The 24,688-nt window shown below is 44.0% G+C and overlaps 1 protein-coding gene and 1 pseudogene across 1 annotated transcript in view; one reads left to right on the top strand and one right to left on the bottom strand.

Annotated features, from left to right (window-relative positions):
* Window positions 1-24,688, bottom strand: part of LOC147019838 (uncharacterized) — a 45,993-nt gene that overhangs the window by 8,574 nt on the left and 12,731 nt on the right. The window contains exons 3-7 of the mRNA XM_085893768.1: window positions 21,775-21,834; window positions 15,477-15,536; window positions 4,551-4,610; window positions 2,502-2,541; window positions 706-815 (exon numbers count right to left, since the gene is read on the bottom strand). Of these exons, the coding sequence (XP_085749894.1) occupies window positions 706-815; window positions 2,502-2,541; window positions 4,551-4,610; window positions 15,477-15,536; window positions 21,775-21,834 (330 nt within the window). The remainder of the gene's footprint in view (window positions 1-705; window positions 816-2,501; window positions 2,542-4,550; window positions 4,611-15,476; window positions 15,537-21,774; window positions 21,835-24,688) is intronic.
* Window positions 22,289-22,422, top strand: LOC147019839 (signal recognition particle RNA; annotated as a pseudogene).

Raw genomic sequence — 24,688 nt, 5'->3', positions numbered from 1 at the left:
AAGTGCACCAAAAATGTCGTGTGCAAGGACGTTTTGTAGGCCTCATTAGGTAAGGCCATGGAGTACATCGACTGCGATCCGGCTCTCACAAGAGCCGCCATTGGTTGTCATATTGGGCTCATGGAACAGAATCTGTCTGTGACGGGGTTTCGGCTAGTTACTATTAATTACCATGCCAGTTCTTGTAAGGGGATTGCTGGCTAATGTTTCCAGAATTTGATGGTTGCCTCAAAACCAAAGTACTGCAGTAAACATAAAGATCTTCCTGATATATTGCAAGGATTCTGTCGGAATCACTTATGCTGCATAGTGAGCAATTCAGTTCCACCACAGTGGTATTGGAGTGATCTTTTTTTTTTTTTTTTTTACTTCAGTGGCTGTTGAGTATTTTTGCCAGAATTACGAGGATCAACCAAAACATCTGGATTTTCCAAATATTACAATCACAGGTGTGATATTTTCCATAAGGTTCACTGGTGGGATCCATTACACTTTTGTGTACACACTCAAAGGGCTAAGCTTGTGACGTTCATCACAAAATGTTGCAGCACATGATTTGAATAGGGGGCAGGCAGCATTTTGTCCGACCATCAACGACACACTTCGTAACTCGTACCACGTGCTCACCATGCACCAGAATCGTGCTTTTGCCAGATTAAACTATTGTTGACCTGTATTTTTAAAGCATGATGAATAAAACCTTACCATATCCCAGTTGTTGTGAATAATATACGCTGCTGAGAGAACAAAGTAAGTTGTGATCATGCTGATGAGAATATGTTCACTGTTCAGCCATGTTGGAATTGATGTAGTTTCTGAAAACAACAACAAAAAGAATGTTAAATGATTGCATGATCACTGTGATAACATGTGCAAGGAGTTTCAGGAAAATTAATTGCAATTTGCTCACATCACACAGGAAATGCTTTAAGTTAAATTAAAACATGTCACACATTTAAAAAAATAGAATCTGTTTTCATCTTGTCAACAAATCTTTCCATGTCATTCACTCACAGGTCTGTGCCATTCACATAGAGAACGCATTTTGGGATGTGAGTCAGTTTTGAGTCCAACTCATACAGAGCATTATTTTGGGGATGCACAACCAGAGTACCAGGAATAACTCACTGAATCCTAACTAAAAGACATTACGGAATATTTAACATCTACCAGTGAATGAGAGCAGATGGGGAGTGTAGGTGAAGAGCAATCAAGTCTTTCCACAGATTCTCAATGGGATTGAAGTCTGGGCTTTGGCCGAGCCACTCAAGGACTTGCACGTTCTTGTTCTGAAGCTATTTCAGTGTTGCTTTGGCTGTATGATTGGGGTTATTGTCCTGTTGGAACATAAATCTTTGCCGCAGTCTAAGTTACTGTATTTTGCACTCTGAAGCATGTTCTCCTCAAGGATTTGCCTGGATTTGGCTCCATTCATTGTTCCCTCCATCCTTACAAGTCTCCCAGTCCTTGCCACTGAAAAGCATCCCCATTGCAGGATGCTGCCAACTCCATGCTTCACGGCAGCGATGGTGTTTGATGGATGATGAGCTGTGCTCGGTTTCCGCCAGAAGTAACGTTTTGCATTCAGGCCAAAGAGTTTAATTTTCATCTCATCAAACCACAGAATCTTTTGCCTCACGCTCTCAGCCTTTCATGGGCCTTTTTGCAAACTCCAGGTGTGCTGTCATGTGCCTTTTTCTCAAGAGTGACCTTCGTCTGGCCACTCTCTCATAAAGCCTGGATTTGTGAAGTGTTGCAGAGACTTGTCCTTCCGGCAGGTTCTCCCATCTCAGCCAAAGAATCTGGAGTTCTGTCAGAGTGGTCATTGAGTTGTTGCTCACCTCCCTGACCAAGGTCCTTCTTGCTCAGTTGCTCAGTTTGGTCGGATGGCCAGCTGTCGGAAGAGTCTGGGTCTTTCCATATTCTTTCCATTTCCGCATGATGGAGCTCACTGTACTCTTGGGAACCTTCAACACTCTAGAAATTGCTTTATCCCCTTCCCCAGATCTATGCCTCCTGAAAATTCTATCTCGGAATTCTACGGACAGTTCCTTGAACTTCATGGCAGAGTTTCTGCTCTGACATGCACTGTCAACTGTGGGACCTTCTAGAGAAAGGTGTGTTTCTTTCTATATCATGTCCAATCAATTTAATTGGCCACAGGTGGACTCCAATCAAGTTGTTGAGACATCTCCACGATGATCAAAGGAAATTGGATGCATCTGAGCTCAATTTAGAGTGTCATAGCAAAGGCATTGAACACTTATTGACAGGATATTTCAGCTTTTCGTTTTTAATTAATTTGTAAGGATTTATAAAAACGTTTTCACTTTGTCATGATGGGGTATTTTGTGTAGATCGGTGAGAAAACATTTAAATTTCATCAATTTGAAATTCAGGCTGTCACACAACAAAATGTGACAAAAATCGAGGGGTGTGAATACTTTGTTGAGGAACTGGAAAAAAAACCCACAAGAATTCCAACATGAAAGATTACTTACCTTGATCCAAGATTAATTTCCAAGCATCTTCAGGAGAGGACTGTTGAAAACAGACATTATTAAATTTTACAGTGTGAAGTTTTTATGCCAATTTAAAATATCTAAAAACGAAAAATGACTTTAAATCACATTAATTAATTCCCAACAAACATCAGGTGAGGGGTGATTGGCTGTGACTCAACGCTGAGTTACAACTGCAGGTTCAATAAACACAAATATCACAACAAGCAAAAAAAATGGCAAATTGGATTGAGTTACATTTGTGGAGGCATTCCGCACAACTCTGAAGAATTCGTGACATTGAATAAAAGTGGAGTTAAGCCACATTCCGGATATTAAGCTCATTTATTATCCCATTGTGAGACGGATATAGCTCGAGTGGAGAGGGTTCAAAGTATAGTAACCACAGATGCTGGTCTGATAAATGGAACATGTCCTTCAATGGATCATTAAAACAACCCACATGTCTACTTCCATGGTCAGCCACGAGAAGAGGTTCGGTCTCTTGAACTTCCAGGCCTCACCATCAGCCATGGCCTCTCCTGGACTGGTGGCTGTTTTCGGAGGCCTGCAGAGAAAAGCTGGTCTCCAACGCCAGCCACAGACTGGGTATCCAATGTCGATCCAAGTATTTCCTCTGAAAATCAGATGAACACCCAGTCTACAAGGCCTTTATCCATAGCTCAAAGGAGTACTGCTCTCTCTCGGCTGGCACCCAAGAATCACATCTCTCCTGAATTCTGTGAAATAAAAAGTCCTCAACATTATTGGACTCTCCCCTGATAAGGTCAAAGTACAAGGTCTGTTATTTTCCAATTGCAAGCAGGTTTGTGGTCTGTTTTAAACCACCTCTTCACCAATATTGCACACTCTGCTCTCTCTCGCTCTTTCAACTCTCTCCAACAACTTGAAGATGTACGTGTTCATCCAATAACCCCTCATCCATCCATTGGGACTATACTCTGTACAGGGCATCGGTGCTGCCGAAGCACTCTCCTGGGCTATTGGGCACAATCCTGGATGGGTCGCCACTCCGACACAGGATACTCGAATGGCTCAATCATCCCAGCAAGCTGGTACTCATTTTGTCGACCTCAGAAGGATGACAGGCTGAGTCAACCCCACCTGGTATTAATTCAACAGCCAAGGGGGATTTGAACTGAGGACACTGGGATCCCAAGCCCACCACCTTAACCATTAAGCCAGCACCAAGCATAACCCCTCATGGTTGAACCTCCAAAATCCAGCATGACTGCACACTTGCACTCCTTTGTTCATCGCTTCTCCAGTCGATGAAAATATCTTCCAGAAGCCATTCTTGCAGTGCACTGCCACCTCATCTCATCCATCATGCTGACCCATGATCTTTATTACCCCCATTATCCCTTCTTCACCCAGCACTCTTACTTTCTGGTTTCAGTGTTTCATCCCCTCCTCTTTCTCTCTCTCTTATTTTCCTGTTTGTTCATTCCCTTGTTGATTGTGCCTAATTGTTGCCTGGCTTTTTCCACTGTCACTAAATCCCTTCTGATGCATGAGCCTTACTCTTGTACATAGGGGTGAAAAAGTGATTCCAGGAATGAGGGAAGATTAGAAAGAACAGGGAGTAATCACATGAGAAAAAAAAAATGAGAACATCGAGATGTGATTGAACTTTTACAAGGAATTGAAAGAGTCAGTGCAGATTTTTTCAGTTGGAGGGAGAAGACAGTACAAGATGGCACTGCGTTAAATGAAAGGCAAAGTTGTAACATGGTTGAGGAGAGGATTTTTACTGAGTGGTTAGTACATGCAGTCGTTTGCCAAGAAGAGTCGTGGATGTAAAAACAGTTGATCAGATAAGAATCATGAGTAAATAAAATAGAGGGTTGCAAAATACAAACCTTGTATTTCTACTCAATTGCCTTGAATATACATTTTTATTTTATAGCACAATAGGTATTGCTACTATGACACAGAAAAGTATTGTTGATGTGCAGACATGTTTTCGGCAACATCTCTGACCTTCCACGACAATGTGTTTCTGTTTCTGAATGCACGCCATCTTACCTTATGAGGAAGGAGTTTGGAGATTGTTTCATGAAGATAATCTGAAAGTCCTCGCTGCTTCTGTGTGACAAACAGGCACCCAAGCAACTCGTGTTACTCAGTGATCTTACTCGATTTCCTAAGGCTTTAAGCAGGAGATAACCATGAGAAACCAAAACGCTGAAGAAAATTTGGAGTTTTAAGGAAGCAATCAGCAATATTGAACATACATACAACTAGAACAGCACATCTAGATGAATGTAACGTCAATGAAACATCTCGATAAATGCAACGTTGTTTTTCAGTGAAAGCTCCGCAAGGCTTCTGGGTTGTACACAGTGAATACTGGAGTTGGTAATCACACTGACTCCAACCTGCAGATTCCAGAAAAAAATTGCTTTATAGGCAAAGCGTGTGTGTGTGTGTGTGTGTGTGTGTGTGTGTGTGTGTGTGTGTGTGTGTGTGTGTGTGTGTGTGTGTGTGTGTGTGTGTGTGTGTGTGTGTGTGTGTGTGTGTGTGTGTGTTGTTCATAAAGCATAACACATTCTCTCTGCTAACTCTCCTACCCCCACCTCTCTCTCTGCCCCATCCTTGCTCGACCGCCTCCCAATAGAGTGCAGCACCCGACTCCCACATCTCCTCTCTCACACTCCCCTCCCAACTCTGTCTCTCGACATATCCAGACAGTGGTTATGTCTGGACGGTGTTTATCTCCAGACGTGTTCGGGCAGGGTTTGTCTCTGGATGTGTCCGAGCAGTATTTGTCTCCAGCCAGCTTGGTTCCGGATGCATCTGGGCGGTGTTTATGTCTCGATAGGAGTTTGTCTCCGGACCGTATTTACAGTATGACTGGTAGAAAATGGATTTCAGACATTATTTTGTTTCCATATTTCCTGTTGATGAAACAGAATGAATCATAATTAACCCTCTACCGCACGTCTGCCTTCCTTTCCTGTCACCTCACGCTGTCTTTCCATCCCCCACCCCTCCTCGTTCCCCCTCTCCTCTCTCTCCTCTGCCCTCCACCTCTTCACTCTCTCTCTGCTCTCTCTCCTGCACCCTTCCCTCCCTCTTCCCCCCTCTTTTTCTCCCTCCTCCCTTTAGTATTACCATCACTGAAGCGACGGGTGGAATTTGCTCATGGTTCGGATTATGTCTTCCGCGGTGATGCTCACCATAACATTCAGGAGGCGCATCTGATGTATAATTGATGAATGTGGTCATCATTGGTTCGATATTTAACGGTATACAATCTTGATGAGGGTGAATAAGCCCGAAATCTGGATAGGTGGCTCCGTTTGATGTTTAACTGATGCTGACCATGTAATCTTTGTCTGTTTGACAGAGTCGCCCGGCCGAGGCTTCTGGGTTGGAGGTGACACTTTGGTGTAGGATGATTTCCAAGGGAGATCAAGAGAGTGCTCGTCACACTCTACCATGAAGCCAGGGCACTCCGCCGTCATGAGATGCATTTGATACGTGTCGCGAGTGATGCCACTACAGCACAGGGAAACATCGGTGATATGGCTCTGCAAGGTGCAGGAGGGGAGCGAGCACTGAGTGTCAGAGTTTCAGTCAGGAAGTGGGAGCCAGAGTCAACAAGTGTAAGGTATGCATGGAGTCCGTTCTATCCCAATCTTTTTCTTTCTATCTCAGCTCATTCTCGTCACCAATCATTCGTCCAATCATTTTTCCCATCATTCCTTGCCGATCACTCATCTCTCCCTTCCACATTGGATGCATTATGCTGGCATATGTACTGTCGAGTGTTAACTCATTGATAAGGTTCCTAGGACGGATCTGTCGTGGAGGGGATAAGAGGGAATATATATACGTGCTATAACTGTATACACAGTATGTGCAATTTCATTGTTTTCTCTGCCTGTAAATACCTGTTTGGCCTGCCATTTAAATCCTTGCATTTTTGACTGCCAGTAAGGGCAATTTCTTTTCGAAACCATGTCCTGACTTATTCTGTCCAAACCGATGGCGGCATAAGACTGTTGAGGTATTTGGCCAGCGCGGATTTATTTAAATTCGATCTCAGATGTGGTTACGTAATGTTGGTTCCACTCAGTTAACTGACTAAAGTCTGCGACGTAACCGAGGCACAGTTCCCCTTTCACCTCGCTTAACTCAACACTACGGTAAACACATCTTAGGCACAAAGATCCAGCCAGATTGAGAGTTGGAAATGGCATCTGTGTTCTCTTAGACACGTCGTCCCCTCAGAGTTATTCAGAGGGGATGTCCGCCAAAAACTATCACAATATTCATCCACAGTTAGGTTTTCAGGGGTCCCAAAGAGATCCTCACATAGTTAAAGCAGTCATTTCATAGTATACTGTTTCGTTTAACTGTCTAAAGCCCATGCTGATAGGTCCGCGTTGCGATTGTGTCGTCTAAATTCCATTTGTGTCATTTTCCTTATTCTGCATTATTTTCAACAAAACATCAGTCACATATCATGAACACATTCTCCCAACAGCCCAAGAAACCATTTCAAACAGGTTTCATGAAAGCCTGTGAAAATAAATCATGGCAAAACCCAAAGCAGAGGTGGCTTCTCGATCATATGGACAAGGCTCGGGAGGGGGAGGGTGTGGGGGGGGGAGAGGTCGAGGCTTGAGTTAAGGGGGGTTTGAGGCATTAGAAAAGGGGAGAGGAGAGCCTCAAATGAACAAGTGTGGTAGAAAGACTGAGAGGGTTGGAGATTCAGAGTTTGAGAGGGTTTCCAAACTGTTTGGGGCTCGCTTATTATTATTCCAATACACGTGAGGGTGTTTCGTCCTTCGCTCTGTGTCCTTCCTTCTGTCATTCCTTCCACTTTGCTTGCTCACTTGCATTTCTTTCAGGCTTTGAAGCACTTTTCATTGTTAACTTTGGAGCGACTTGATAGCCACCCTCTCTGGCGGCATGAGTCCGACCCGAAGCGTTTCTTTTTGTCACTCTCCTTCGAGCTTTGTATATTCATTTCTCGCCACACTATTCATTCTTTCTTGCATCTTCTGTTTCTGTCCTTTCACTCTCTTCCTTATTTCTTTGCCTTCTGCAATCGTACACCTTCGCCTTCACTTGCCCACGTCCACTAGCTGCATCGCTGGACCCTCTGCCTCATCTACATCACGTGGGCATCCTGCCATGAGATGGATTGAATACCTGCTGTGAGTGAGGTCACTGGTCCATGGGGAAACGCTCAATCTGAGGATGTACGAGCAGGAGGGGAGTGGAATGTGTGCAAAGGTCTGTCCTATCCCTTAAATGGGGGTCTTAAAAGTCTTAAAATGGGGGATTAAATGATTTGGAAGAGGCCCCTTAACAAATCAGCAACAGATAATTTTTGTGTAGCCCGCCCTCACTGCAGTCGGCTTCTCAAAGATCGTTAGCAGTTTTGATGGGTCACAAGTGATCAGGAGAGGATAATGCAATTTGGACATGGACTCCAAGGAATGACAGACGATACATTCTATTGAATTATATTGTGTCCCAAGTAAAATCAAGGCTCACCTGCACAGTATGCCATTCTGAAAGTTGGTAAAAGATTTTTTTGCAGATTTGGCCAAGGACTTCTGTTTTAATTTGTATGAAAAAAAAAATTAAAGCACAATTTCAGTTTCAGTGAAGTCGGAAATATGTCACACTGGTGGCATTCACATTGATCTCGTTTAAGGTATAAATAAGACTTTACATTACATCAAAGTTTATGTGAATATCTTTGCAATTTTATGAAAATTCTTTGAAATAATGTGATGGGTTCATCCTTAGATGTGCAAATTGCTTCAGTCGTCGCAAAAAGTTTATATTGCTGCCCCAGCAGACGGAGTTTTTTCACATTATTTTTATAAAGTGAAGAAGGAAGGAGTAATGTGTAATGCTCAAGATGCATGAGCACTTGGCCAAATCAAGCCCTCGACAAACATGAAGTCAAAACCAACACAACAGGACCAATCAAATCCAGATGGGAAGACAGAATCAGTTTCACAATCGGAGTAACATGACAGGGAACAACCCAACAACAGTTAGACAAGACATTTCAGGTGTGTCAAACTTAGCTTTTTGAGAGGATCTCAGGGAGTTAAGAAACTCAAGAAGAAACCTCAACCTGAACACCGTGTCCCCACAAAACAAAATCACATAATCAGCTCTAAAAGTCGTTCAGGTCAATCTCTCAAAACTTCCTCATTTCTGTTCCACATCTTATATCCAAAGGACTTATCAAGGTGAATGGAAAGCTGGTGCAATTGTATCTTTCTGGAGTAATGCATGTCATCATCCCTTAACAGGAAGAAAAGTGGAGATCGCTTCCCGAAAGTGATCCAAAAATCTTTTTTGCCTGTTTCACAAACACAGGGACACAAAGTAAACTTCAGGTTGAAAGGTTTTCCTCAGACAATAAAATAAACGAGAACAAAACTCTTCAACGTTGCCCGATATGCCTCCGCCCACATTATTACATCATTTTACGTACTTGTACCAAGTTTGATTTAAATCCCTTCAGCTATTCTCAAATATCACATTTTTACCTGACATGACCTCTGACCTTTGACCTTTGAAGCCAAAACTTTATCAGCTCATCTTTGCATCATAATATGTACTTTTGCCAAGTTTGGTCAAAATCCCATCACTGGTTCACAAGTTAGCTTGGTGACAGAATTTTTTCCTCACGGGACCTCTGACATTTGACATCTTGACCCCATAATCCAATCAGTTAATCTTTGCATCATTGTAATACTTGCACCAAGTTTAAGTTGGATCCCTTCAGCCATTGTTAACTTATCGCGGAAACGAAAACCTATCACGGACAGACACACGGATGGATGAACGGACAGCCGGACGGAAACCCAAAAACATACCGCCAACCTTTGTCGGCGGAGGCATAAAAACACAAGGAGATGCCTCCCCAGCATCAAATACACTACAGTACAGGAATTACCACTGCTCCCGTTCACAGTGATCCCCCTCCACACCGTCTGTTAATGACATAAATAACAAATACTTTCACCGAGATTAACATGGAACATGCTGCTTCTATGAAGGAAAGGATTATTCACAAACAAACTGTCACTCCGAGACAAAAACACACCACAACGGCCCCAAGTCACCCACATCTGGTGGATTAGGCCTGCGTTGGCCACCGCCAATCCCACTGAAGTGCTGAGGATGTCATAAACCTGTGTTTCATTTCCAATGAACAGAGCATTTCCAGGCAAAAAGTAAGCATTGCTGGAGCATAACAGCCAATTACAACAATTATTTTAAAAGCATCACACTACAACGAATCAGAAGGGGGTTTATAGGAACCCTACAACAGCTTTCCTGTCATAATGGCTTCCATTTTGAGTGACAAAGGAAATAATTTGCTGACGTCTCCACCAAAAAGCAGAAAAGAGTTCATTCATTCACGAAATCCCAGCGAGAATGGTCAAAATTATGACCTTCCATCCACCCAGTCAACAACGATCGTGAGAAGACTGTGTTCGGCAAGTACCACTTTTGTTCGGGGCTAATTTAGGATATTTCCAGACAAGTAGGACATTATATTCTTGATGAATGGTACAGTCAAAGTCAGTCTTTCAAAGTCAGTCTTTGATTAATGGTAAAATCAAACTCTTAACAAGATGAAAAGTACTTTTCATGTTTATTTGTTTTTCATCAACCCAATGGTTGTCTCATGCAATTTTTTGTTTTGCTCCTAAACATTATTAAATTCTTGTTTTAATTATTTAGGTGTGTTATGGTAGCTTTGGACTTTGCCATCGAAATAAGAGTCTCTTTCGCAGCAAGACTCTTCTCCAGAAGGCAAAGTCATTTGCAAGTGCACGCAACTCTGACCACATTGACACGACTGACTCAGATGAATTACATAGATACCATCTGATAATTAGAATCCACTACTTCCAAGGAATAGAGCTTCAACTCACACAACAATCAGAGTGTACATATGTGGAGTTATCCTGAATTAATCTCTCGAAGAGCTGTGTCACTGAGTACTGGAAGACCCCGGTTTATGTCGGGGATGTATTGATGAAAAGTGTGACGAATATTGAAACGACAAAAATCAAAGTAATTTTTATTATAAGAATTAATCGAATAAGGGGGGAATGTGTTCCTCACATCGCCCCTTCTGGTGTCATATTTTGCTTTTTATGCCTCAGCTGACGAAGTCGCGAGAGGCATTATGTTTTCAGTTTGTCCTTCCAGCCGTATGTACTCCATCTGTGATCGGTTTTCGTTGCCATAATAACTTTAAAAAAGGCTGAAGGGATCCAAGTCAAACTTGGTACAAGCATTTATAATGATTTAAAGATGAACTGATTAGATTTTGGGGTCAAAAGGTCAAACGTCTGTGGTCATGTTCGGTAAAACTTATGTTACTGCACTAACTTGTGAACCAGTGATGGGATTTTGACCAAACTTGTTCAAAGTATACAGTATGATGCAAAGATGAACGGATTATATGGTGGTATCAAGAGGTCATGCCTGGTGTTGGCTTAATGGTTAGGGTGGTGGGTTTGGGATCCCAGGATCCTGAGTTCAAATCCCCCTTGGCTGTTGAATTAATACCAGGTGGGGTTGACTCTGCCTGTCATTCTTCTGAAGTCAGCAAAATGAGTGCCAGCATGTTGGTATACTGTGTCGGAGTGGCGACCCGTCCATTATTGTGCCCATGAGCCAAGGAGACTGCTTAGGCAGCACCAACACTCTGCACAGAGTCTGATCCCAATGGATGGATGGATGGATGGATGGATCAAGAGGTCAAAGGTCAAAGGTCAAAGGTTAGAGTCCATGATAACTTGAGGTTGACTGAAGGGATCTAAGTCAAACTTGGTACAAGTATGTATCATGATGTACACATAAACTGATTCGATTTTGTGGTCAAGATGTCAAAGGTTATGTTAAAATGTTATATTTGAGAACAGCTGAAGGAATTAAAATCAAACTTTGTACAAATATGTATAATGATGCAATAATGTGGACGGGAGGCATGTTTGTCGATGTCGCGAAGTTAAAGAGTGCCGTTCTAGTTTCCTTTGATGCCACCCTTTTTTGATGAATGAGTTATATTCAAGTACCATCCATCCATCCATTGGAACCATACTCTGTACAGAGCGTCGGTGCTGCCGAAGCAGTTTCCTTGACTATCGGTCACAATCCTGGACGGGTCGCCACTCTGACGCAGGATACTCGAATGACTGTATCATCCCCAGCAAGCTGGTACTCATTTTGCCGACCTCAGAAGGATGGCAGGCTGAGTCAACCCCCTGGTGAAGTAATTCAGCGGGCAACGAGGCTTGAACTCAGGACCCTTGGATCCCAAGCCACCACCCTAACCACTGAGCCAACAGCAGGCTTTATTCAAGTACACATACGTATAACTAAAATAAAAAACAACAACCAAGCATATTTCAATAAAAAATAAACCTCTTCCGGAAGCAGTCAAAGGTGGTGGTAAGTCTTCTTCTTCGTCCTTCAATGAACGTGGGCATATTCATAGATCGGAGGCAAACTTAATAATCTGGCAATCCATTAATACCAGCATGCATTCAATGAATAACATCTAATTTCACTTCCAAGGTAACAATTTTACACTGCCTCTTAGCCAATCGACAGCACAGTAGATTTAAGTGAGAAGCAAAGTACATTAGTTCTTTAAGCAATTTTGTGATCTCTCGAACCATCTTTATCAGTCTTTTCAGTTCTGAAAATGCTCGTGAATAAAAGGTTTGGCTTTTACAATGACGTAAGTGTGAGTTGAGAAGATGAATATCGAGAAATGGTATTAATATTGTGACAATGCATTTGTACAATGACATAAAATGGGTGACGTAAGCCAGAATATTACTGTAGTTTACATTTAAAGAGACACTTGATTTTTCTCAAGAAGCAACAAAACCTCTGTGGCTTCACACCAGCATAAATTTTTTGAGGAAAAAAATGAGCTGAAACAGTTGTAAAAATTGTGTGTCAGTCGTTCAAAAGAGCTGAGAATGCACTGGACAGCACCGAACACACCAGGCTTTCCTGGTGGCTAACACACCAGGATGAATGCTGAAACTCCGTGTTTGCTTCGAAATCTTGTGTCCCAAACCCATCACTTTCTGTACCCACCTCACCCAGTCGCACCCAGCTGTTCCTGGACTCTGTGTCCTTTTCTCCTGACAAAGTGGAGAGCTCGCTGTTAAACCTCGAATCAGATTCTGCAACCAGTCCAGACAGCATCAGCCCACGTGTCCTAAAAACCTGCTCTACTGCTCTTGCTCACCCTCTCTCTGTTATATTCACCCTCTCATTTGCTCAAGGTCATCGGCCATCTGCTGGGAAATCAGCAAACATGACCACTGCATAAAAAAGGTGCAAAACAGATCCCTGCAACTGCAGACCAATCAGCCTTCTCGCAATCATCAGCAAGGTTATGGAATTCATCATCGGTTTAGACATTAAATCTATCCTCTTCTCCAATGGCTTGATTTCTGATCATCAATTTAGAATCGGACCAGGTCACGCTACCCTGTATATGCTGCTTCTGCCCTCCCAACCATGGATGGAGATCCTCAATGCCAGACATGAAATCAGAGCCACCTCCCTAGACGGATTGCTTGCCTTCGATCTGCTTTGCCACCCTACCCTGCTCACCAAACTCTTCCTATTGTATCCAAGGACATCTCCACTCATGGCTTGCAGACTTCCTCTTCTGTCTCAGCCAACATATGGCCCTCAATGGAGTTCTGTCATCCCTTCTTCCTGTCCAGACTGGAGTTCCTCAAGGCAGTATTCTGGGTCCTGTTCTTTTTCTGGTTTTCATCAATGATCTCCCTGACTCTCTGCAAAATCCTCTTTATCTATTTGCTGATGACTCCACCCTCTGCCGTGCCATCTGTCATCCCTCAGATTGGCAAGCAGCAGCCTCTTCAATCTCTGAAGATCTGGATAAAATCAGAAACTGATCCAACAAGTGGAACATGTCTTTCAACCCTGACAAATCTCACACTCTCACTATGTCTCTCCAAAAGGACCATCTGGAAACACCCCCCATCTACTTTCTCAACAATTCTCTTGGAGAAGTCCTTTCATTCAAGTTTCTCGGTCTCACTATCTGCCTTGATCTTTCCTGGGAAAGCCACATTTACAAGCTGACCTCCAAAGCCAGTCGCCGACTGGACATCCTCCATCATGCAAAGTCTTTCCTTGGCACACCTGAGCTCCTGACCATATACAAAGTTTTTGTCCGCAGCCTGATACAGTACTGATATCCCCTCTGGGCTGGTGCTTCTGCCTCTCACCTTCACGCTGTGGAAACCAAGGCATTTGGGATCATTGGTATCTTCCGCGATGAGGCCGAGTCTTTGTGTCTCTCACCACAGACAGGTCGGTGGTCTTTCTGTCTACTACCGTCTCCTCTCCCGCCTCACCCCCTCCTTCCCCCTGCTCTGTCTGAGATATGTCCCCCCATATTTCCGCAGGGTGCTAAAGGTCTGCCAGCAACTCCCTTCTGATAAGATGACCAAAATCAAGAATCACTGCTCACCTTCATTCTTTCATTCCTCTTTTTCCCTGTCTTTGGAACAAACTCCCTCACTCTCTTCAATCCTACTCTTCCCTCCAGGTCTTCAAAACAACTGTTCACCACCATATATTTTCTTCCCCCATCCAAAACCACAATCTTTTCTTACCCCGCTTATCCACCCCAAACCCACCTCCTTCAAATTCCCTACTTTCCTTCCTGAAAGTCCCTGTAGTGTCCATCTTTTTTCCCCTGTGTACCCCACACCATCCTTCTCCCTTCCACAGATCTCCTCATGCCTCTGTTCCACACTGGTTTTTCCTTCCCTCTTCGACCCCTCTTGTCTCCTGCTCCCCTTGTTGTAAGTTGTGTGTGTTCGCTCTCACACGAGCCTCGACAGGGTATACAAAAATAACAAGTTCGAATTGTGAACATACTCCATGGGAGTTCATTCGTACAACTCTCAGTTGAGCGATAGCACGGACGACAGATAGTTTTGAAATTGGTAAGATTTTCATCGCATTAGAAAAAGAAACCAGAACACCTCACAAGAGTGAGGCTAGTTTCATATCATCATTTGCGACTTAATTTTGCATTGGGCATCGCCTAGCGCATTTAATTATTTATTTTGTTAATAACAATTTTAAGAATATGGGGAGAAAGGGCCGTTTCTCGGCGCAAAGGGCCGGAATCGCACTTTGGGCTCAGTTAATGCCTGGGGAATGGTCTCTAGAATATACCTGTCAAGTTTGGTTCGGTTCCGTTTACGAACAACCAAGAAATAGCAATTGTAAAAAAAAATCGGCCGAGAGGGCCGTTTGTCGGGCCAAAGGGCCATCATCGCACTTTGGGCTCAGTTAATGCCTGCAGAGTGACCTCAAGAATACACCTGTCCAATTTGGTCTGGTTTCTTTCACGGATAACCGAGAAATAGCAATTTTAAGAAAATGGGCCGAAAGGGCCGTTTCTCAGCACAAAGGGTCGGAATTGCACTATGGGCTCAGTTGTTGCCTGGGGAATGGTCTCGAGAATTTACCTGTCAAGTTTGGTTCGGTTCCGTTCACTAATAACCGAGAAATAACCATTCAAAGAAAATGGGCCAAAATGGGCCGTTTCTTGTCTCAAAGGGATGGAGTCGCACTTTGGGCTCAGTTAATGCCTGGGGAATGGTCTCGAGAATATAGATGTCAATTTTCATCGAATTCTGTTCATGAATAATGGAGAAATAGACTTTCAAATTAACTGTACACAAGAAAAGAGAGAACGCGAGTGACGCTTCGACCCCGTGGAGTCTTCCACCCCACAGGGAAAAAAAATTAAAATTTGGGCATGTGCACCATAGTATTATTTATTTAGAAGGAAGGGCATACACTGGCCCACACTCTGATATCACGAGGCACAGTGTATACACTGCAACACCACAAAACGCAGGAATGCCATCTTACCTTGAAGGAATTGAGAGTGGAAATTGCCTCCCATATATAATGCCAAAATCCCTTTGGTTTCTGCAAGACAGACACAGGGACACAGATCACGTGGTATTATTTGAAGTGGTATTGGTAAATGGCTTTCAATTATAATTGAAGCAATGTCACCCATTTCAAAACAGAAAAATATTGTTACGGCGGTGGAAATTCGCAAACCACCATTCACGACCCGTAGGTGAGATATCTCTGTAAGTACATGTGTAGTTAGCCCCAAACCCGTTGTATAGAGGGAATTTATGTGATTCATTCGGGCTGCGATCCTTTGAGTTAGGAGTTTTTCTTTTCTATCTTTATTTTGAACCAACCACGTCTCAACCGCCATCACACAACAACCACCAACCACAACACCGCTTCTCAACAACCACACCTGCCTCTCAACAACCACGCCATCCTCACCACTCCGCCAGCAACCGTCAATATCCCCATGAACACAAAAGGGGAACAACAACTCCCACCCCGATTTCTCTGGTAAACAAGAATGATGGTTGGAACTCAACTCCCGCCCCGATTTCTCTGGTGGGATGTCCCCCCCCCCCGCGTGCCGCGAAGGGAGGGGCAGGGTGCCAGGGAAATAAAAGGGCGCACGGAGGCGCCGCTGAAGAAGAGGTCAGGTCAGGGCGGTCGGTGAGAGTGTCAGTGTCAGTCGGCGGTTCATGGTCTTCTGCCCGTCTGGGTCTTGGAGAAGCGGTCCGTAGAGCGACCCGCTCGTTGTAGCTTGCAGTCGGTGGAGAGTCTGGACGTCACAGAGGGGACGCGGACTGGAGGCACCGCTCTGCCAGCTGTGTCGCGCAGACCTGCGCGTTTGTACAAGGAGTGCCGGAGTGAGCTCGCCCACCATCGCACCGCGAGGGTGCAGGTAACCTTCAACAGTCTCGTGGGAATCGTTTGGTCTGCCAAGTCCCACGCCATAAAGGCCCACGGGCCCCGTCTGCCCCCTTGTCTATGAGGGTGGCTTCTTTCCTTTGCTTTCGAATGAATGTGTGTTGCGCCGTCTGTAAAGTAGAACTGTATAAGTGTTGCCGTGTGTACGCGTATTCGGTTTAATTCTTGCTTTCACTTTATATGTGTATTTTGATTATTGTGGCTGTATATATGTGCTTTCCGTGTGCCGCGGAATAAATGTGCATTGTGTTGAACTGTTTTCCTGTTTCGCTTCGTCTTTTCTTTAATGACCCTCCATCCTGCTTCACGTAAAGGGTTCGTAGTGGGCTTAATATGCCCAGTAATTAATCGGAACCATCGAGGCCGACGATAACACCGCTCGGTTACCACTTTAGCACAGAATGGACCGCTTAAGCGGTTCGTGTCCGGAGTCGGCCTGTGGCGTGGTGCGATCCCCCGGTCGACCATCCGCGCAGGTACTTAGGTCGATCGAATTTGGAGAGCAACCCTATCCTACGCGGGTGGGCAATTGGCACGGTCGTGGTGGGGTTAAACCCCCACCGTGACTAGCTCCCGGCGTTGGTCCGAGAGGGTCACGACTAAATTGTCCGTCCGGTGGGCGACGTGCCACGATTCGAGTCACGTGGCCGTCCGCATGCCGGCGGGCGCGAATTCGCAACAATATGATTACTTAGACGATATTGGCTTTGTGTTCAACTTAAACACCACCTAGCTGAATGAGTCTCACTGCTGCTGTTTACAATGTCTGAGACTTGTTTGGTATGACAGAAGAAACACTTTCGAAATACGGCGTGACAGACATGGAAAGAGCACACAAAATTATATTTGGTAATACTTCTCGAAGCAACATAAAAATATGCTGGGAATAGTACAGGGAAGGAGCACACATACTACAACAACAACCACAGCCAGGACAGCAACAGGAGCAAGATTAATACCAACGTGTTATAAAATATCCTTTTTTCACATTTCAGTTTATTTAACATGCTCATTAATTCTCACACATAGTTATGCAACATGTTTGTGTTGTAGAACATACAATTGTCCTTTGATTAAACCGGTCAGCGAAACGATGGGTCGGCACGCCAAGTAATAAATCATACAGCATTTCAGGACACACTCTCCATTCATTTGTGAAGATAGACTTTACAACCACTGCTGATCTGGACCGTTAGGTGATTAGGGTTCAGTCAAATGGGGTTGTCTATTGAGTAACGAACCAGCGGAGAGAAGTTCCGCTATTCACTGCATGATAGAACACCATCACAACAGTCCATCAGCCCCACCGAGTTTATTGACAAGGCAGTGTGTTTACAAGCATACACTGCGAATTAATATACACTGTATGTTCATCCCATGAACCCAGATGGCTACAAAATATTTGTTTCCGTCCAGGCTCTTATAGGCTTTCCCCTCACCTCCTTTTCAGAAAGGAAGTAAGTGTCTATTCGATAATTGTAGATTAGAGGGAGAGGTACTGGAGGTCAGGCAGCTACTCTGCTTTGGCATACTTCTCCATTGGGGGTTAGCAAGTTTTCCAGCAAGCTGAAGGGATCTGTGACCCCAGCAACTTCAAATTTCTGGATATATAACTGACCTCTCTGCTTCTGTAAATGACTCACATCATTACATAATCTTGAACCACTTGCAGTTGCAGATATTTTTCCAGACATTTTCAGTTATCCCCGTCCAGATCCGGATTTTTTTTACAATCTGGATGATCTATAAAATGAAGGGCTCAACAGGGGATGACATCACCAGCTTACATCAGAAAGAAACCTCTTTACAGTACTCATGCATACATGCAATAGAGTATTAAAAAAGATAACTGGAAGGGCACTTGGTTGGGGGCATACCTCCACCAGACTGATGAGGTTACATTTTATTAGTATCCCACTGATAGGCTGGATCTGGATTTGGACCTGAACTAAAATTTAATCACCTTGTTCTCGTCACCGAACCAATTCACCCACCACGTTTCGTCCGAATCTGTCCATAACTTTTTGAGATATCTGCTAAATGTTGTTTATAGTCCTATCTCCCAATGGGGAAGAATCACTGAAAAAATTCTCAGATCCAGATCCAGATTCAGATCTTCAACAAAATCGAATCATTTCATCCTTGTCACATGCCAATGTTCTCCACAACATTTCAATGCAAATCCGTCCACAACTTTTTGAGATATTTTGTTCACAAACAAACAGACGCTGTGAAACGTGGCCAGTATGTTTCACAGCGTTAACTTCATTCGCTGACCGAGAGTAAAGGGATAGCGAGATAGGCACAGAGAAAGGCTGATCACTCATCAAATTTGTTCAATGTCGGTAAACGTGGAACATGTGAATGGTGAACGGATATCACAAGCTGATGATCAGCTCCAGATTCTACGACTAAGATCTCACCATTAGCAGCTTACAATTCCTTCATCTGGAGCTCAACAAAGCACTGATCTTCCCTTTGGACAGGCACCCTTGCCTCACATCTTCCACATATTGACACCATTGAAAACAAGGCCCTCAAAGCATTGGAATATCCTCTGATGAAGCTGAGTCTGAGCCTGCTACGCTTGCACCGCAGACAGGTCGGTGACCTCTCTGTCTTGTGCCACCTTTATGAGAGTCTTGTACCATCTGCCCTTTCGTTCTCCACTCACAACTTCCCCTGGGGGCACACGGTACAATACTAACCCACTTCTGGTGAAACTCTCAAAATCTAGACTCATTGCTCATCTCCACTCATTTGTTCCTATTTTCTCTCAGCTGTGGACCCAACTTCTCAGTCTGTTCAATCCCATCCTTCCATTCAGAGCTTTAAGATGGCTATTAACCGCCACTTCAAGTCTTCCCCCATTCAAGGAATTTACAAGGAATTAATGCTCAGGAGGAGGCCATTAGGCCCATCATGCCTACGCCACACCAATACCAGATTTAATAAATCCTTCAATACCCCTTCCTTTCGTGTGCAGCCTTTTGGCGACACGCATTTCCCTTCCTCTTCTTCTTCTTTTTTGCCTGCAGCACAAGGCTATGCGTAGCATAATTGGCTGAGGGCTTGGCTGTGCTGCTGTTGTGACGTGGGCAGGAATTTGGAATTTGGCCAGGGTGCCGGTGATAGATCGCCTACTCTTTGCGAAGGACACTGTGCGATCTTTAACATCCACCAAGTAATGCTAGCAGATGGGATGCCTCGTTCAACATCCCTCCAAGGGATGGCACATGTATTTATGACTCGCCATGCCTGCGACACACCAGGATGACAGTTTATAGCTGAGCAGACATTCAAACCCAGACCAGATGGCTCAGACACGAGTGTGCATCCATCTGGGCCATCCTACCAGCCCCCAGCCCCCTTTCCTCTTCGTGCTGTGTTTGAATTTGTATGAGGAAAAATGCCCAGGAATATGAAACAGCAACAAATACAGCCCCAACAATTACAAAAAAGTCAAAAGAAATATGTAAAAAAGAAATATCAACAAATATACACCAACAACTGGGAGAACGACAAAAGAGCACAAAAATAGAAAAAGGAATTGGACCAAGTTGGGATCGACAAAGCGGGTTCATTGGAATGGCTAAGAAGAGGTCAGCTCAACTGGGGTGGAGAACAAATCATTAAAAATGCCCAAGACCAGGAACACGACACAAATGGCTTCAATAAAATGGTGGGACTGAGTCATTCGGACAAGTGTAGGTTCTGCAAGGTAGAAACAGAAAGTACTTGTCACCTGCTTCGGAATGCAAAAAACTATCATCAGAACAACTTTACACATAACGGCACAACAAAGTATTAAAGTGATCCGTTGGCATATTTGCTAAAATTTCAACATCCCAGTTCCCAAAAACTCATGGAAACACGAACCAAGGGCAATCATTGAAAATAAGGATGTCATGTTGATGTACGACCTGATGATCCCATCGAGTGTAAAGATAGAAAACAAAGCTTCGCGATCAGACATCCTTGTCAGGAACAAAAAGGAAAAGACAGCATTGCTGATCGAGATATCAGTTCCCAGCGATTTTGCCTTAACTGATGCAGTAATCAAGAAAATGAGAAAATACCAAGACCTCAAAAATGAGATCAAGAGATCTTGGAAGCTGAAGAGTGTCTAAATTGCACCAGTGATAACTGGAGCAACAGGAATAAGAAAGAAGAATTTCACTGAGATTTTGAAAAACATCATTGGGAATATTACAACTTAACTACAAGTCAAGGTAGTCCAGGGTTCATTGATGATCAAGAAAAGCACCCTCGGAACAAAACTCTGAGAAAAACAAAAGTTGAACAGTTTGGTCGATGAACTGTGATCTCTTACCGAAGCGAAGATGGATAGTTTGAGTCCTGGGAGGACTTCATTCCATCTCCTCAAACCCACAAATGGAGATAACAACCAACGACATACATACATACATACATACGCACACTAGCGGGGTGTGCTTTCACATTGTGTAAGCATACAAACCATGCTTCCCCATTGGCTTGGGTCACTCACCTGCATTTTAAAAAATTTATTTATATTTTCATTTATGGATGTTGTACAACGATTCTGTGATTTTTTTTTCCAGTGGACTGGCTTCGATGTCCATCGGCACGCACAATTTCAGCTTTCTACGTCACCCGGAAGGCACCGATCTTTCACGTCCTTCAGTCAGTGGTAAGAAATATATATGTATATGCATACATACACATACACATACACACACACACACACACACACACACACACACACACACACACACACACACACACACACACACACACACACACACCTCATCCATTTATCGTAGAAGTGGAGATCATGGAAGTGATGTGTGTTGCTTGTACGTTTCATCTGTTGGCCACATTAACCACACAGGGTCGACCAAACACGTCCAATGTATGTAAAACATCATCTTGAAATATCTCCCAGGGGTGGGGCGGAGGAAAGAGGATTGGGAAGGAGATTACGGTGGTCCCATGGTCTGATCAGGTATCCGATTTCGCTGTAAGAATTACAGTTTGAATGAGCTCCACTTCCTTACAATGGCTTGACAAAAATTATAAAATTATTTCACTCTATGCTGGTTGGATAGATTGTTTGACGCTGTTTATATAGCACGAGTGTTCACAAATACTTGTTTATTACATCTTATTATTTGCATTGCATGTTTGGCGTTGATGACGCATGCACACCACACACAAACTACACCACACTGCGCACACATGCACATGCCCCCGTTCTACATCGTGACATTCTTACATGTCTCCTTAGGTTCCATAATCTCTGCTTCACCTCTTTCGGTGAACTGAATAATTCTGGAGGTGAATGTATTGTTGGTGCAGTTGCATGTTCCTGGACTATTGAATGACATCGTACCTGGAAAAGAATGAAAATGGAGACTGGATCCCAAAGAAAATCTGAAAATCTCTTCTGTTTCTGTAAGATATAAACAATGGCACAGAACACGTGGTATTAGTCAAACTGGTTTTGGTAAATTGGTTTCACTTGTTATGGGGAAATCACCCATTGCAGAGCAAAAAATGTGATTGCTTTTCCAGTACTTGTTAACAATGATTTGTGTGAACTTCAACACCGTCTTGTGTCTTTTTTCATCTTGAGATGACTTGGATATCGATTTTTGTTTTCCAAAACCATATCCAACAAACCACCCGACAATCTTGACTTGACACCAAGTGACTATTGTTTGTTCGGATATCTGATTTCTGAGCTGCATGGTATACAGTTTCAAAAGGACCACTCCTTGAAGTCTATCATTGATGAATCGCTGAAGGAGTAGTAAGAATGTTTCTATTATTAGGGCCTGGTTTCTTTGAAGATCAGATGGGCCACACATTTAAATTTAGGATGAATAAATACAATGAGAAATAAGACCGGGCGTAGTGGCGTGCGCCTGTAATCCGGCTACTCGGAGGCTTGGGTTGGAGGCTCGCTTGAGGACGGGAGCTCTGCGCTGGGCCGTGCTATGGTAGGGCAGCCCGGAATCATGGCGAAACCCAATCCTTATCCCTGTGTCGTAAGAGGCGACCAGGGTTGCGTCAGGAAGGGCATGCGGCGTAAAACCTATGCCAAATCAGTATGCGGATCATAACGGATGATCCGCTGTGGTGACCCCTAACGGGAGCAGCCGAAAGACGAACAACAACAACATACAATGAGAAATAAAGTTGAAACTTGGCATCTTGTTTCTTTCTACCTGAGACGCAAAGCATTTTGAATGCCGTACAAATTGATCCTGCTTATCCAGACACTGTGTTTCACAAACATTCCTCCTCCAGGATGTCTGTGACTACTGCTTCACTCACTAGCCATTCTCGTTTTTGTATTGACAAGACCAGTCGTGGGATTGGTGTTTATGCAAAGAGATCCATCCTACATTGACCAGGTTTTGTACTAACACCTCCTCAGCCTCTCCAGTACCCAGACAGTACAATAGAATCTAATCATTTGATATTTTTCAGTGTAATGCAAGGCCCACTTTATGATGACAACTTCATATACACTTGTCTTTTAGCTTAAAAGGACCAATGAATAAGCACCCATCCAAACTTTCTATTCGTTAACTATGATGGTGTAACCTGCCGCATGTCAATTAGCTAGGAATTTCCACTGCAACAACCATCAATGGCAATGCAGCGGAGACCTATAGCTTTTCCACAGCACTGACCTAATCCAGATCTCAGCGTATCATAATAATGTCCTCCCAACTGGACTTAGTAATTGACTAAATTACAAATAAAACTCTCTTGTTCCTCCACTACTCTGCTTGGTTTTACTGACCATGTTATTAGTGGAAATTCCATCTCTCTGACTGGGGTTAAAGAGTGACCACCGCATTGCAAATTCTGGTTATTCATTCAGGCCGAATGGCAGGGACTACAATCAACCTCTTGTATAAGGATTGGACTTCCCTCTCCTCTTTATCGGATACTGGCTCCACCTGGTAAAGTAAAAAAAAAAAAGGTTTGCTCTATCTCATGGACAGGTATATTCCATCTCATCTGCAGCTATCATATCCATCAGCCAAGTCCTGGTGCACCAAATTCTCTGAAGAGGCATTGGCTATCAAACATCTTGCTTTCTCACCAGCAAAAGCTAACATGGCAAGGACAACTTGAGGTCCTTCCACAAATCTCACAAGAGATGTGTCCATCATCAGATGATTCTGAAAACATCAGCTGAAAAAAACAAAGCTGAAGGCTCAACTCGACAATGCTTCTCTTTCTTCTAAGTCCGACTGGCACCTTGAAAAGTGAGGATTTTGTGTGTGCCACCCCCACCATCCCTTCTCTCATCTTAAATGGCAGAACAGCTCACTCCACTTGAGACAAGGCTCATGTACCCAACCCATTACTCCCAGTCCTCATTTTATTCCCACTTAACCAATACTTCCTGGTCACTGACATTTTCACTCAAGAAAGTAAAGAAAGTTGTGCCCAGCCTTTAATGTGCATCATTCAGGTCAGTTCAGCTATGGGAGCATGCGGCAGAACAGTGCATCGCTGCGTCCACTTTCCGCCGGTACTCCAGGGGCCTCCGTCTGGCCATCCCCCAGGCAGATGCCAGGCCCATCCCCATCTCCTTGAGATGCCGATCAACCTGCTGCAACCACGAGGGATGTGGTCGGCCCACTGGCCTCCTCCACTCACGAGACTCCCTCGCTGAGATAATCAGGTGAGCAGGATCAGCGTCAGGAAAATGAGCCACATGTCCAGACAGCCGCAGCTGACGCTCACAGACTATGCAGGTAACAAATCTCATTTGAGTCTCTCAGCAACCGCTCATTGGACACAAAGTCCGACCAGCGATAGCCAAGGATTCTCCGAAGAGACCTGGTACCAAAGGAATTAAGCCTCCATCTCAGATACCTGGTGAGATTCCAAGTCGCACATCATATGGAGCAAGACTGGAAACACCAAGGACCTGAAGACTTGGTCCTTCGTCCTCCTGCACAGGTATGGTAGCGCCACACCCCATGATCCAGTGAATCCATGACTCCCCAGGCTGGACCCAGACATCTGTTGACCTCTGACTCACAGCCAGCAGAGACATGAATATCACTGCCAAGGTAAGTGAATCTCTCCACGACTTCAACATCCTCACCACAAACAGGCACAGACAGGACAGCAGCATCAATGATGTCACTGAAAGCCTGGATCTTAGTTTTGACCCAGGAAACCCTTAATCCCAGTGGCTCCAACTCCTAATTCAGCACCTCAAGGGCCTCCAAAAGGATATCTAAAGTCTCCGCAAAGATGACTGCATCATCTGC

The sequence above is a fragment of the Eptatretus burgeri genome, chromosome 9 (genome assembly GCF_056783735.1).
Source record: "Eptatretus burgeri isolate ZD-2024b chromosome 9, Ebu_testis_v1, whole genome shotgun sequence".
Lineage (NCBI taxonomy): Eukaryota > Metazoa > Chordata > Myxini > Myxiniformes > Myxinidae > Eptatretus > Eptatretus burgeri.
Note: the sequence above shows the minus strand (reverse complement) of the source record. Positions and strands in the feature narration are given on the sequence as shown.